This window comes from Ictalurus punctatus, chromosome 11, assembly GCF_001660625.3.
Source record: "Ictalurus punctatus breed USDA103 chromosome 11, Coco_2.0, whole genome shotgun sequence".
NCBI lineage: Eukaryota > Metazoa > Chordata > Actinopteri > Siluriformes > Ictaluridae > Ictalurus > Ictalurus punctatus.
The window spans coordinates 26,843,699-26,858,970 of record NC_030426.2 but is presented as its reverse complement, the minus strand read 5'-3'; the positions used below and the strand labels follow the sequence as shown (position 1 = coordinate 26,858,970).

The following is a 15,272-nucleotide window of genomic DNA, read 5'->3' as shown; positions in this document are numbered from 1 at the left end:
GGTAATTACAGCCCAACATTCCCAGCTGAAAGGCGCATATTAAGGGTACACATTATTATTATTATTATTATTATTATTATTATTATTATTAAATGACAAGACTTTATTTGCTATGCTTTGTTTCCTGAACTAAGTTTGCTCACTCACTCACTCACCTCTGAGCGCAGCACATCAGTGCCACCAGGAGCGGCACGGAAATGATCCCGAATAGCTTTCTCTTCCCGATCCCAAACATCCCAAACATCCCAAACATCCCTATCCTCTCGGAACCGGCTCTCAGCGTTCTACAGGTCTCCGTGCTCCATCGGATGCTGTGCCGGCTGAAGAAGTCCTATGCTTTGTGGACAGCCCTATGCTTTCAGGGTGCGAGGAAAGTTCCGGCGTCGGTGCGTTGCGTTATTTGGACACGCGCGCGCAAAAACCTCTCGCGCATTTTTTTACGCTTTTCTTTCTTTCTTTCTTTCTTTTCTTTCTTTTTTTTTTTTTTTCGGTGTTAAAATCGCCTCCGACGCTATCGGTGTTCGGGATCCAGCCTGATCGCGGTCTCCATCCTTGTCTTTCTTTTGACGTTGAAAAACAACTTGTGGAGAAAAGCCGTAGAGACGGACGAGCTGCGATCACATCACACCTCACACACACATCCGCTCATATCACACGCGCGCGGCGCGCCGCTCCATGACGGGGACTTAAATATGTTACAGTGCTATTAATAGTGAGAGGAATCCGGGGATGGGTTCTAACTGTTTAGAAATTGTTCGGCGTCGGATTTTGGATGCTGCTCGTTAGCGACGTGATCTGAAATGTGGTGAGCATCTTGTCTACTGTCAGGACAGAAAGACGGAGGAGTCACGTGACTCCTTGCTTTGGAGATGCAACTCTTCTCTTTTTGCAAGATTGCAATTTTTTTAGTTCACGTTTTTTTTTTTTTTAAAGGAGCTACATTATTATTATTATTATTATTATTATTATTATTATTATTATTATTATTATTATTATTATTACTATCAGCTGCTTGTTATTTTCAAGCAGGAAGCACTAAAGTCTGTGATTGGGAATCGTACAGAATGATGCATGCATAAATGTGAAAGACAGTGGGGGTGTTTTGCGCATGCGTGTACAGTACACTACACCTTGCATGCTGTTACTTCAGTTGATCTGTAGCTATAATTCTGTGTAAATATGTGAAAACGTGAGAAAACAACCAAACAATAAACAGATAGCTAAAGCGTGAAAGTATGGAATAAAGCAGGATGTGGTGTCCTGGTGTAAGAAAAGACGGTAATCGGTGATGATGGGGCGGTGCGATGGAATTACTGTTCTTATAACAGCAGAGCACGATCCCGAAGCGTTTTATTCGTCTGGTATTAACGTAGTTAAATAAACAACGACACGGCATCGTTTTTAATGGTTTATCGTTACGTTTGAGGTTGTGGGACGGCGGTGAGACAGGTTAGCTTGTGTTCTCGCTTATGTTATAGCAGCTGTAAACAGTCGTTCCGTCACCGGCTCTCTCTTTTTCTCTCTCTCTCGAAGTTAATCTCCAGGATTTAGCGATTTTTTTTTTAGCGGTCGCAGAAACGGACGCAAACGTCAAGCAAACGCCGCGATATTCACACCAGGAGGTCATTTTTCACAGATTCGGTGCCGGGACGCGTCACGTGACGTCGTCGCAACGAGCGTTCAGCCGAAGCCCTCTTCGATTCACACGCGTCCGACGTGAGTACGGCTGAAAGGTCTCGTTTACGGACAAACGTCACCGCGCGATCGCGATTTCGCCGATCCGAGTCGTTTTCCGCGAAAAAAAAAACATAAAAAAAAACCCTCCGCAGACTGCGTCGCAAATTTTACGAGCGGAAAAAAAAAAAATCGAGCGTTTTTCGGCGCGGCAATCACGCAATAAAAAAAAAACTCTGCGTTATCCTGTACGTACTGATTAATAAGAGAGAGAGAAAAAAAGTAAACGCAGCTTGTCATGTTAACGAGAAGCTCTGAGAGTAGCGGAATATCGTTTCCGTAGTAACAGCTCGTTCACAGGGCGCTATATGGCGGACGCTCGACGTAAATGCGTCAAACATTAAACGGTGTAACTGTCTATATGCTGAAGAGACGTTTACAGAAGGAGTCTCCTGCGTTAGAGAGGAGTTCTTCCCTAACATGAAGAACTGTGTATAAATGTAGCTATAAATAGATAAAATGCACGCCTTGTTGTTTTAGTGCGTAATAAACTGTAGTGCAAAACTGCAGCGCTACAGTGTAAGAGGAATAAAACACTCCACTGTGTTCTAGGAATGTAATCAGCTTCAGGGTGGGAACAGGAACGCCGCTGTAACACCGTTTACACCTTCACACCGACGCCGAGAGTGGTAAATAAATGATCACGTCACACACGGGGAGAGAGACGAGGGCTCCGTTAATGACGGTGATGAAACCCGATCTGATGTATGACTTGTGTTTGGCTCCTCTCTCCATCGGTGGATATTAAACCCTTTACAGCAGGCCTCAAGACAATCTCATGATCCGTAATCAGATTTTTATTGTGTGTGTGTGTGTGTGTGTGTGTGTGTGTGTGTGTGTGTGTGTGTGGAGGTCTGATGGTGAAATGGTTGCAGCATCGACCTTAAAACCTTATCGCAGAGCCAGTAAAACAATCGTATTAGATTGTTTTCATTTAGGACGGCAGAATTCAGACGGCAGCGGAAGCCTGTCTGTGGTCGTCTTAAATGGCTCTAGCTCCATTAGGGCCGGGAGTGCGCTGCCGTGGCTCGGCTCAGCTCCGCCGTAAATGGCTTTGGAGGCTCGTGACTCGTGTGGATGTACAGGGCTTTTCTTCTCGACTGAGCCCTGAAACGAAGAGACGTGCGTCAACCGGACTCATCCGAGACGCCGCAAAATCCGGGAAGGCCCTTTGGTCTGTGTTTTTTTTTGTGGAGGAGGAGGGGGGGGCAGGGTCAGAGCCTGGCTGCGCTGGAGAGGATTATTTTAGGAATTTACGAGATTGACATTAATGGATTAGCTCTCCTCCTGGATAGGAGGTATGTGAAATCGATTGACCAGGAGGATATGATGTTGTATAATCCAGGAAATGAGACCCATGTGGATATTATTCATTTTATCACGTAGAGTGCCCTGCGTGAGTATTCACGCTCCACAACCCCCACTCCCTGGAACAACCTGGAACTGAAATGGAATTGTTTATTATTAATATGCTATAAATAATAACACAAAACACACATAAAGTGTCTTTCTTGTCTAACTAATCCCCTCTTCACGCAGTCACAGATCTGTTTGGTGGATGGTCTCTGTGGATGTGCCGTATTCTTTACACGTGGAAAGAGGGGATTCGTCAGAGAAGCAGACAAGAGTCCAGCGGTAACGCGCAGCATGATGCTACCACCACCATGCTTCACTGTGCAGATGGTGTGTTCAGGTGGATGAGCAGCGATAGGTTTCCACCAAACGTAGTGCTTGTGCCGACAACAGAAATATATATTTTGATCTCATCAAGGTCTCCAACATACACTTTGGCTAAACATTTCGTATGGCTCGCCACTCGTTCATAAAGCGTCCAGGTTATTGTTGTCCTGCGAACAGCTTGTTCCATCTGAGCTGCGGATCTATCCCGTTTCTGCAGAGTTACCCTTGTCCTCCATGGTACCCTCTCAGACTAATTCCCTCTTTATCCAGTCACTGATGTTTGGCTTGGTTTTTGCCTCGTAAACTCTCTCTATGCAGAGTTTAATAACAAAAAGCGGGTCGATACGTTTCCACGACTTGTTTTGTCCCGGACTTGTTTGGTTTCGATCGCTCCGTGGCCTTCATCACTCCGTGTCTTTAGGTCTGCGTTCTTACAAACTCTGCGTTCTTCCATGAACCCAGTATTGAACCTGAGATCTGAGATCTGTGACCCATCAATCACACACAGCCCGACGCCGTTCAGCTGATCATGTGACTTTTGATGCTAACCGTCTTCACTGACGGTAACACGGCTCCATAGCAGCAGGGGGACGAATACTTATGCAATGGAAACGTTGATGTTTTTTTTTTTTAGTAAATAATTTTGCAAAGTATGTTGACTTGTCTCAGCAGGTCAACATCACGAGCTATTTTGTGTAGGTTCATGAAATAAAATACCAATTATGTATACATCCATTCCGGTTCCAGGATACAGCACTTTAAGACGTGGGTAAAGTTTCAGGGGGGTGAATACTTACGCAAGGCAAAGCGCTAGTAATAGCACGGGACTGCATCTTTCATTACACGTATGAACAGTTCAGTTCCTTGTAGCTGTAGAAGTAAAAACAGTAGCTTTGTGCTTATGCATGTGTGTGTGTGTGTGTGTGTGTGTGTGTGTGTGTGTGTGTGTGTGCATCAAAACCATCTTATAAAATCTCCTTAAAAAGAGAGAAAGCAGGTGTTAGGTACGCTCTCAACAGGACACACACACACACACACACACACACACGCCCACGGTTCATCATCCAAACAAAGCATCCCACTCGCACCCTGTGATCCGTCTCCAAAAAAATAAAAAGAGAGAGAGAGAGAGAGAGAGAGAGAGAGAGAGAGATCTCACTGTGTGGGCTGAGCGAATGCAGCCGAATCACAGTCACACACCGAGCCAAAAAACTGTTAAAGCATTTAAAGTGATTCTCGCCAAAACAAAACGGTCCTCAGGTTTTGGTGGACAAGTCTCTGAGTCCGAGGGTGTCTTAGATCCGAGCGCCCCCTCACCCCCCCCCCCCCCCCCCCCGCCCCCCATGATCCTGCTCTGATTATTAATATGATAATAAAAATAAATAGATAGAACGATAGGTAGATAGATAAAAGTACTCTTAGTACTCTTGTACATGCTTAGAAGGCATTTTGCATGGCCAGGTTTTACTCCTCCCACGAGAGACTTCACGCGCTTGCTGTCTGCGCTGTTTCCAACGCACTGAGGAGGAACAGAACGCAGGAGGGAAATGAAAACATCGTCCTCCTGACTTTTTTCTTTCTCTCTCTTTCTCTCTCCCTTTTCCCCCCATTTATGTCAACTTGCAGATGCAGCAGATACCTCCTCCCCGACCGACCGGACGCAGATAAATAGATTCCGAGGTGAACACTGTGCGGTGCTGGATGAATAATGCATGCACACTGGTAATGTCGGGGGCCGGATTTGTTTTAGATCGACACGGGCCTGCTCCAAGTCCCTCTCAAGAACACCTTCTGAAATCTTTACGGCGTCCCTGCGGCTGCGGAAAAGCTGAGCGGAGGTGCAGAGTAGCCTGTGTTCGCCACCGCCACGTCCCCCTACACCCACAGGGCTCGCCTGATTTATTTGTACTCGGTGTTGGTGTGTATGATTATCAAGACAAATCGCTTACCTCGTATCGTAGATGGCGAAAAGCTTTTTATTTCCATCCACCGCGTTCCTGAAAAGCACAAAACAGCACGGGGTTATCGACGCACACGCAGAGTTTATATGCTCCACGTGCGATGTGGTTTACGCACAATACCGAGTTATATTACGTACAGTCTGATCATAGGTATGACACTGTTTCACACACGCACAGGAAGACTCTCGAGCCTGCTGAACGACAGTTTTCTGATTGAAGTCAAATATTTCAAGCCACGCAGACTCGCAGATCTGCGTCGGAGCTCGGCGTACGCTGGCGTGAGTTCTCAACTCATTAAGGGGAAGAAGAGAAGCCTTCCCCTTATTAAGAACAGCAAGTGAGCCAACGAGTAGGTGTTTTGAACTCTCTGATATGAACTGACCCACTGGAAGCCCCGCCCCATTCCTTCATCAATCTCCGTGATTAGTGATCCCTCGCCTTGAAACGTGGGTTCAATCCGTGTCACGTCGATGCCGGATTCGGTGTGGCATATAAACAATTCCCAGAATGCACCACTGTATGTAAACACACACATTTACTAAACGCAAATCACTGTATCTCTCAGGGTGAGTCTCAATCAGCTTCCTCCAGTAGGGGGTGAATCAGTATGAAGTGTACACGAGCCGGGGCGCTGGTAAGGACCCTGGCTCACTGCACACTGGGACACCGATGACTCAATTTCTGCCGACTTGACTACGCACGTGCGTTGTAAAACGTCACCGCTGGCATTTAATCCATTTTAAACAGGCAGCTTAATCATACGCGATTCTGCCGTGGTACTTCAAGTAGGATCGTAGGCTAGCTAGTGTTTATTATTATTTAAATCATTAAGCACTTAAAAGTCGTTATACTCAAACGAACCGTGTATACAACGTCAAAAAAAGTGAAAAACCGCTAACGTAAGTCATCGCTTGAGAGCTACGCCGACGATAACAAGCTACTTACAGTACGTTTATTTCCACCTGAGAGAAAATATGAAATCATTTCCAGTAAGAGAACATCGTGAGCATCGACGCTCCCCGTTTGATCGCAGTGCACTGTGGGAGTTTTTTTTAGACGTTCCAGCGCACCCGAAGTATTTTGTGATCGGTGCAGCCCTTAAAATGGCCGACTACCAGATCGGTGCCCTGACTACTGCACAAGGGAGCCGATTGGGACGCGCCCTCGGAGCCTATTCTTTCTGGTCTTCTCACGTTCTGTTTGTTTGTTGCTCTAAGAAAGAGCGTGCAAAGCTATTTTGTGCGATTGCGATTTAGTATATTCAAGTAGTTTTCCACACGAAAAAAGGACCAAAAATTGCATCGCAAATTTGGGGAAAAGCCGCAGCGAAACGGAGCGTTTTTGGCCGCAACAATCACACAAAAAAAATTCCGAATAGGAAGAAAGACATACGTCTAAAATGTGCTGCGTTTGTGTGATGTGATTCTCTCACCATAGAAATATTCGGTCCCCACAATGAACTAAACACACACACACACACACACACGGCACAGGTGGAGTGTGCAAGCCGCAGCTGTTCTAAAGACTGAGTCTCTGGGCATTTTACATGAACGGGAATCAAACAGCATTCAGTCATACACACTCCTGAAAAAAAAAGAACCGAAGCCCCATGATACATCGCTAAAAGATCAGCTTGACAAAAAAACAGCTAAAATCCCTTCACACACACACACACACACACACACACACACACAAACCTGACAGTAATTTTGTCACCCACACACCCATGACCTTGAAAATGTTCTCCTTTATAAAACATCACCACCATGAGCTCATTTTTCATACACACGTGTGCAGAGGTAAAGAGAAACGATGAACACCCTTACAGCATCCTGTTGGTTCCTGTAATGGTTCCTGATGGTTTTAATGGTCTATATGGGATAATATCACAATGTAAAAGGGTTGTAATGGTCTAACGTGTGAGGGTTTTCTAATAAGATTCCTCAAACGAACCCATGAAGAAGAAACAAGAAACACGGTTGAAGTGATATGTCATTATTCCGTCTTAATGTCTCATTATTTTAAGATGTTATGTCATTTGCTTCAACTGAATACTTCATTATTGTGAGAGACTGTCATGATTTTCACTTAATAACTCGACTTTATTCTAGTTATTCTCCCGTTCTTTCGAGATATTACTGACAAGATGACGACATCCTGTCTTTAAATAAAGAAACAGTAGCTTGAAATAACGACTTAATGTCTTTAAATGACGTGATATTACGTCAAAAGAATGAGATATTAAGTTGAAATGACATATCCTCAAAAAACAAGATATTAAGTTAAAGTAACTACATGATATCTTCACATAACAAGATAATAACTCATAATAACCACGATATCTAGAAATAGTACCGTAGACTTTTTGAAATCATGGAAATTAAGCCAAAATATAAATTTAGCCAAATAAATGAGATAGTTAGTTACAGATAATGATACGTCATGAAATCATGAGATAATAAAGTCAAAGTAACAGCATAATATCTTGAAATAATTAGATCATAATTAAAAAAAGATATCTTGAAATTATGAGATAACTGAAAACAACGACAATAGCTTGAGATAACGAGTAATTAAGCGGAAATAACGAGATACAATCTTAAAATAATAACTCAAAATACCAGCATAGCTTGATAGTGAGGTCGACATGACATTTCTCACGATAATGAGAAAATATTACGAAATAATGAGATATCAGGGCAAAATAACAAGATACTTTGTTACTATTAATGATATATCTTGAAATCATGAGAACAAGATAACATCATGAAGATAACGAGACAATAACTCAAAAATAACAACACTATCTTGAAATGAGATATTAATTGAAAATAATGAGATTTTATTGAAAAAAAAATGTATTGGAACTAGTGAGATGAATTGAAATAATGATATAATATCTTAATAATATGAGATAACAAGAAATATCTTGAGATAACAGGATCGTATTTTGAAATGATGAGATAATATGAAAGACATTTAGTTTCAAAAACGAGATAATATCTTGAAACGATGATACAGTAGCTTGAAATAATGTAATGTGATGCAAGTATCTTGAGATAATGAGGTAATACTTTGAAATATTGAGATATGGAGTAGAAAAAAGATATTTAGCTAAAATAATGGAATAATATCATGAAATAATGAGATATTACCGTGTGAAAAAACAATCAGATCATTTATTGAAAAAGTGAGATAAATTAAAATAATGATATAATATCTTAATAATATGAGATAACAAGACAACATTTCGAAACGATGAGATAGTTTGAAAGAAAGACATTTGGTTTCAAAAACGAGATAAATATCTTGAAATAATGGGACGATAACAGGAAACAATGTAATGTGATGTAAGTATCTTGAGATAATGAGATAATATTTTGAAATATTGAGATATTAAGTCAAATATAATGACATAGCACTCGATCATTTTCCCCCAGAACTTGTGGTGATACTGGTTTAATGGAAATTTGATGGATCCTACTAACTTGAGCAATTTTGAAACATTGCCGTTAATTTCTGCATGATTGATGCTTTGTTTTCTACCGCAGCACATGAAACGAAGAATTTCATTGTACCAAAATCCATGATGCCAAACCCCAGACTGCCTGTAAAGTAGAAAACACTGAGACATCGATTCCTATTCCTATATAGTGTTATTTAGTACAGAGTGTCAAAGACAGAACTTCAGATATTTCAATACGTTACAATAATTTGGTTGTAGGTCTGAATCAAGACTAACGGAAGGCCTTTGAAAACATTTCAAACTATCGATTCAAGATAGAAAGAAGATGCTCCTCAAGACTCTTCTCTGTCCTGAGCTCAGATGGTGGATGAACTTCACCTGACTGTCCAATCAGCTGAGTCTGAGCAAAGGTAAGTGTAATTCTGATGGAATATCTCATTCTTTCAAGATACTGTGTTGATATTTTGACTAAATACCCTAAATACCTCGACCGAACTTAATAAGAAATTAAGTAATGAAGTCAACATCATGGCATACTATCTTAAAACAATGACATTATAACTTGAAATAATGACAATAACTTGGGATTAAAAGATACTAAGCTAAAATAAAGACATAAAAATGAGATAAGTCGAAATCAGGACCGAAAGCGTTGGAATAATGAGATAGTAGTCATTTGAAATAAAAGATTCTGTTAAAAAGAGCAGGATTTTTATTGAAAATAACATCTCTTGAGATAATGAGATATTACAATCAAAGTGATGACGTAATATCTTGAGAAAATGAGATAATACTTTGAAAGAAGAGCTTGGTGTATTATGGTGTGTGATGGTGTGTGATGGTGTATGATGATGTATAATGGTGTATGATGGTGTGTGATGGTGTATGATGGTGTATGATTGTGTGTGATGGTGTGTGATGGTGTGTAATGGTGTGTGATGGTGTGTGATGGTGTGTGATGGTGTGTGATGGTGTATGATGATGTGTGATGGTGTGTGATGGTGTGTGAAGGTCTGTGATGGTGTGTGATGGTGTGTGATGGTGTGTGAAGGTCTGTGATGGTGTGTGATGGTGTATGATGATGTATGATGGTGTGTGATGGTGTGTGATGCTGTATGATGGTGTGTGATGGTGTATGATGGTGTATGATTGTGTGTGATGGTGTGTGATGGTGTGTGATGGTGTGTAATGGTGTGTGATGTGTGTGATGGTGTGTGATGGTGTGTGATGGTGTATGATGATGTGTGATGGTGTGTGATGGTGTGTGAAGGTCTGTGATGGTGTGTCATGGTGTGTGATGGTGTATGATGGTGTGTGATGGTGTATGATGGTGTGTGATGGTGTATGATGATGTATGGTGGTGTGCGATGGTGTGTGATGCTGTATGATGGTGTGTGATGGTGTATGATGGTGTATGATGGTGTGTGATGGTGTGTGATGGTGTATGATGATGTATGATGGTGTGTGATGGTGTGTGATGGTGTGTGATGGTGTATGATGGTGTATGATGGTGTGTGATGGTGTGTGAAGGTCTGTGATGGTGTGTGATGATGTGTGATGGTGTGTGATGGTGTGTGAGGGTCTGTGATGGTGTGTGATGGTGTGTGATGGTGTGTGATGGTGTGTGATGCTGTATGATGGTGTGTGATGGTGTGTGATGGTGTGTGATGGTGTGTGATGGTGTATGTTGGTGTGTGAGGGTCTGTGATGGTGTGTGATGGTGTATGATGGTGTATGATGATGTGTGATGGTGTGTGATGGTGTGTGATGGTGTGTGATGGTGTGTGATGGTGTATGATGGTGTATGATGGTGTGTGATGGTGTGTGATGGTGTGTGATGGTGTATGTTGGTGTGTGAAGGTCTGTGATGGTGTGTGATGGTGTGTGATGGTGTATGATGGTGTGTGATGGTGTGTGATGGTGTATGATGGTGTGTGATGGTGTATGATGGTGTGTGATGGTGTGTGATGGTGTGTGATGGTGTATGATGGTGTGTGATGGTGTGTGATGGTGTGTGATGGTGTGTGATGGTGTATGATGGTGTATGATGGTGTGTGATGGTGTGTGATGGTGTATGATGGTGTGTGATGGTGTGTGATGGTGTATGATGGTGTATGATTGTGTGTGATGGTGTGTGATGGTGTATGATGATGTATGATGGTGTATGATGGTGTGTGATGGTGTGTGATGGTGTATGATGGTGTGTGATGGTGTGTGATGGTGTATGATGGTGTATGATGGTGTGTGAAGGTCTGTGATGGTGTGTGATGATGTGTGATGGTGTGTGATGGTGTGTGATGGTGTATGATGGTGTATGATGGTCTGTGATGGTGTGTGATGATGTGTGATGGTGTGTGATGGTGTGTGATGGTGTATGATGATGTATGATGGTGTATGATGGTGTGTGATGGTGTATGATGATGTATAATGGTGTATGATGGTGTGTGATGGTGTGTGATGGTGTATGATGGTGTGTGATGGTGTGTGATGGTGTATGATGGTGTGTGATGGTGTGTGATGGTGTATGATGGTGTGTGATGGTGTGTGATGGTGTGTGATGGTGTATGTTGGTGTGTGAGGGTCTGTGATGGTGTGTGATAGTGAGCTTGTGGTTTAATGGTGAGTCAGTGGACCTAGTGGTCTGTCCATGATCCTGCACTTCAGACTGATAATAAGCAGGATGATGCTGATACATGGATTTATATTATTTATTTATTTATTTATAAATAAATATAAATAATAATAAATAATAATAATTATAAATGATTTATTATGTACTGCAGATATCACAATAATTCAGCTGTAAGACTGAGTAAACACCTCTGAACACTGAAACCATTAAGACCATCCATTTTAATGAGAATATTTAATGGAAACCATTAGCCAGGTTCAAATTAGCAAGTCAGTTACAGTCCTGGATCTGGAACAGCGCGCTGAGAACCTGTGGCACTGTGGTCGCTTTCTTTCTTTCTTTTTCCTCCTTCCATCATTCCTTCCTTCTTTACATCTTTTCCTTCCTTCCTTTTCTGCTCCCTCCGTCCCTCCTTCTTTCTATCTTTTTCCTCCTTCCATCATTATTCCTTCCTTACAGTTTTTTCTTTCTTTGCCGTCTTTCCTTCTTTTCCGTTATTCACTCCCTCCCTTTCTTTCTTTCTTTCTTTCTTTCTTTCTTTCTTTCTTTCTTTCTTTCCCCTGTCTCTTGCGTCCTTCCTTTCCCTACCCTCTTTCTTTATTTTTCCTCCTTCCATCACTCCTTCCTTCCTTACATCTTTTCTTTCTTTGCTGCCTTTCCTTCTTTTGCTTTATTCTCTCCCTCCCTCTTTCTTTCTTTCTTTGTTTCTTTCTTTCTTTCTTTGTTTCTTTCTTTCTTTCTTTCTTTCTTTCTTTCTTTCTTTCTTTCTTTCCCCTCTCTTGTTTCCTTCCTTTCTCCCTCCCACTTTCTTTCTCTTGCTTCCTTCCTTTCTCCCTCTTTCTTTCTTTCTTTCTTTCTTTTCCCCCCTTCCTTCATTCCTTCCTTCCTTACACCTTCTTTTCCTTTATTCTCTCCCTCCTTACCTCTTTCTTTCTTTCTTTCTTTCTTTCTTTCTTTCTTTCTTTCTTTCTTTCTTTTTCCTCCTTCCATCATTATTCCTTCCATACATATTTTCCTTTCTTTCTTTCCCCTTTCTCTTGCTTCCTTCCTTTCTCTTTCCTCCCTTCCCTCTTTCTTTCTTTCTTTTTCCTCCTTCCATCATTATTCCCTCCTTACATCTTTTCCTTTCATTTCCCTCTCTCTTCCTTCCTTCCTTTCCTCCCTCTCTCCCTCTTTCTTTCTTTCTGCTCTCTCTTCCTTCCTTGCTTTCCTCCCTCTTTCTTTCTTTCTGCTCTCTCTTCTTTCCTTGCTTTCCTCCCTCATTCCCTCTTTCTTTCTTTTTTTCTCTTCCCTCCTTCCTTCATTCCTTCAATCCTTACGTCTTTTCCTTTCTCTCGCTGGCTTCCTCCTCCTCTCTTCCTCTCTTTTCCGTTCCTCCCTCGTTCTCGTTTCCCAAACGTTGCAGAACATTAAAAGCAACCATAAACAGATCAATATATAATGTTATAATGATATAAGCTGTAATCACCATGAGTTATTTTCCCCTAACAGCACACCCCCGATGGACTTCCTCCCCTCACTTACACGTATCTATACGACGTTCAAATGTGTCCTTGGTGTGCCGCCAGAGCACGCTCCTTCAACTTCTATCCTTCCTATTAGGTATAAATTGTTTACTGCAGGCAAAAATAATAAGAATATCCTTCAAGTCAATTTCTCTCACATCATTAAAAACCAGTAACCTCCTTTGGGTGATTTCGGTTAAAGAGACTCTGACCTGGAGCATCATCATCGTTATGCATCGGATTTATTCCTTTGGGGTCATTTTGCTTTGGGACTGACCCTCTTCCAGATGTGGTACGTACAGCCAGGAGACGTTCGGATGTTTGTTCGGAGACCCTCCTGGTGTTGCTGATGGAGTGCGTATAGTGACAGAAAAACATGGGATTAGAGTTCCCTCTGATGGTTATGCTCATTACTACCCTTCACACACACCATGCATGCTGCCAGACCACGTCTTTACTCCCAACAAAGCTTGCTTTATCTTCATATCAGGACTGTCCTGATCACCTGATGGGTTTAATTTCAAATCTTTACTGCGTGAAATGAGAATTTCCGAACAGGAAAATATCCAGGGATTAAAACTCAAGAATGGTGTTATTATTATTATTATATATCTTTAGAAAAAAAAAAAAAGAAGAAAAAAAGAAGAAGAGTGAAAAGAAATGAGAATATTACACCCACTGGGATTCCCCCAGCTTTCATATATCAACCCTCCGGTGCAGTGAGGCTGCGGGGACAAAACGCAGAGTCAGCAGAACTGTTCGGGAATCGGCTCGTACACCAAGCACACACTCTAATGATCTCACCAAAAAAAAAAAAACGCTCAAAGAGCTGAAACACTAGATACATGAAGACTCCTCTGTCTTCATGTATCCTTCCTTCTGTCCATCTTCCTCTAGGGATGTTCTTATTAAGAGAAGAGTTGAATCACTCTGATTCGTTTGGGGATGAATCGTTTTAAACGATTCTCGTAAAATGCTTTAAAAAAAAAACAAAACATTAATGTACAAAAACAATCAACAATCAAAGCGACACCATGTGGATATTAATATTCCGGTTATTTATGATCAGTACAGTGTGAGGAACATGAATCTGTCTATTAGAACACAGCTCTAATGATGAAACATCTCCTGCTTCATACTTTATCCATTCGGTCATTTTTCCTTGATAGTAGACAGCATTTATAAGCGGTATAGTGATAGTTCTAGGGTTTTTTTTTTCCTTCTCAGTTGCTGTAATCTAGAATGTAATATAGCAATTTATTATAATGTGTTTATAATGAGGAAAATCCTACTGTGAAATCTCATGCTTTATATTTCATTATTGGGTCGTTGTGGACTTTCTGCTGTTTCTAGCTCTTTATTAGGCCTGTAATAAGTTAAAGTGAAACTTCTGTGCTTTTTATTATATTTATTGGTTCATTCTTGGAATTTTAAACAGTATTCATGTTCAGTAAAGTGTAGAATTTCTTTCTATATTATTTCCTGCTCTCCGGTTTAACCCATCAGTCCACTGAAGTAGTTTCTTACAATATGTTTAAAGACTTTATATGAGATCTGGTGCTTTGTGTTTCACTGATTTGATTTAGTAGGCAGGATTTATACTGTAGTTTTAGTTTGTCGTGTTTGAATAGTTGAAGACATGAATCTGGTATTGTAATAACTATGTAATGGAGAGGAAGTGAACCTCTGTGCTTGAGATTTAAAGGGTCGGTTCGGTGTTTGGAGAGCAGACAGCAGTTATGATCAGTAAAGTGTGGGAGAAATTTGGTGTTACCGCGTCAGTCTTCTATCCCGTTTTTATATTCCATTTTTAATGAGTTCGAACCAAAAACGCTTAAAGTGAGCATTACTGTGTTCTTTTCTCATTGCTGGTTTATCATGTGGTCAGGAGAGACCGTGACTTATTCCTCTTCCTCTGTCTGTACTGTCTGTTCATCTCTTCTTATCGTACAGCCATGTCCTCCCTCAGTACTCACTCATTCACACACACACACACACGTTTATTTAGTAATATTCATTTTTTTATTCTTTCAGCTGCTCAAACTCGTGTCTGAGAAAAGTATATGAATAAAAGATTATTATTAATAATGTTGTTGTTGTTGTTGTTGTTAATGTTGTTGTTGTTGATGATGTTGTTGGAAGGTGTGTGTGTGTGTGTGTGTGTGTGTGTGTGTGTGTGTGTGTGAGAGAGAGAGATTCACACGTCGCTGTACAGTTGTTTTTAGGCTTCAGGATTTATTACTAGATTGAAAATAGATTTATTCGTCCATCATTTTAGAAATATCCTTCCTGCA

At 41.2% G+C, this 15,272-nt stretch overlaps 2 protein-coding genes across 4 annotated transcripts in view; one reads left to right on the top strand and one right to left on the bottom strand.

Moving 5' to 3' along the window:
* The window catches only part of gabrb3 (gamma-aminobutyric acid type A receptor subunit beta3), a 56,993-nt gene extending 56,171 nt beyond the window's left edge, over positions 1-822 (bottom strand). For all 3 annotated transcript variants that reach the window (XM_017479137.3, XM_053683726.1, XM_017479139.3), the window contains exon 1: positions 156-822. In XM_017479137.3, the coding sequence (XP_017334626.1) occupies positions 156-253 (98 nt within the window). In that variant the 5' untranslated portion in view covers positions 254-822. The remainder of the gene's footprint in view (positions 1-155) is intronic.
* A 14,358-nt stretch (positions 823-15,180) lies between these two features.
* Positions 15,181-15,272, top strand: part of gabra5 (gamma-aminobutyric acid type A receptor subunit alpha5) — a 53,212-nt gene continuing 53,120 nt past the window's right edge. Inside the window, exon 1 of the mRNA XM_017479140.3 lies at positions 15,181-15,272. This exon is cut by the window's right edge and continues 960 nt beyond it. The gene's annotated coding sequence lies outside the window, so the exon portion shown is untranslated.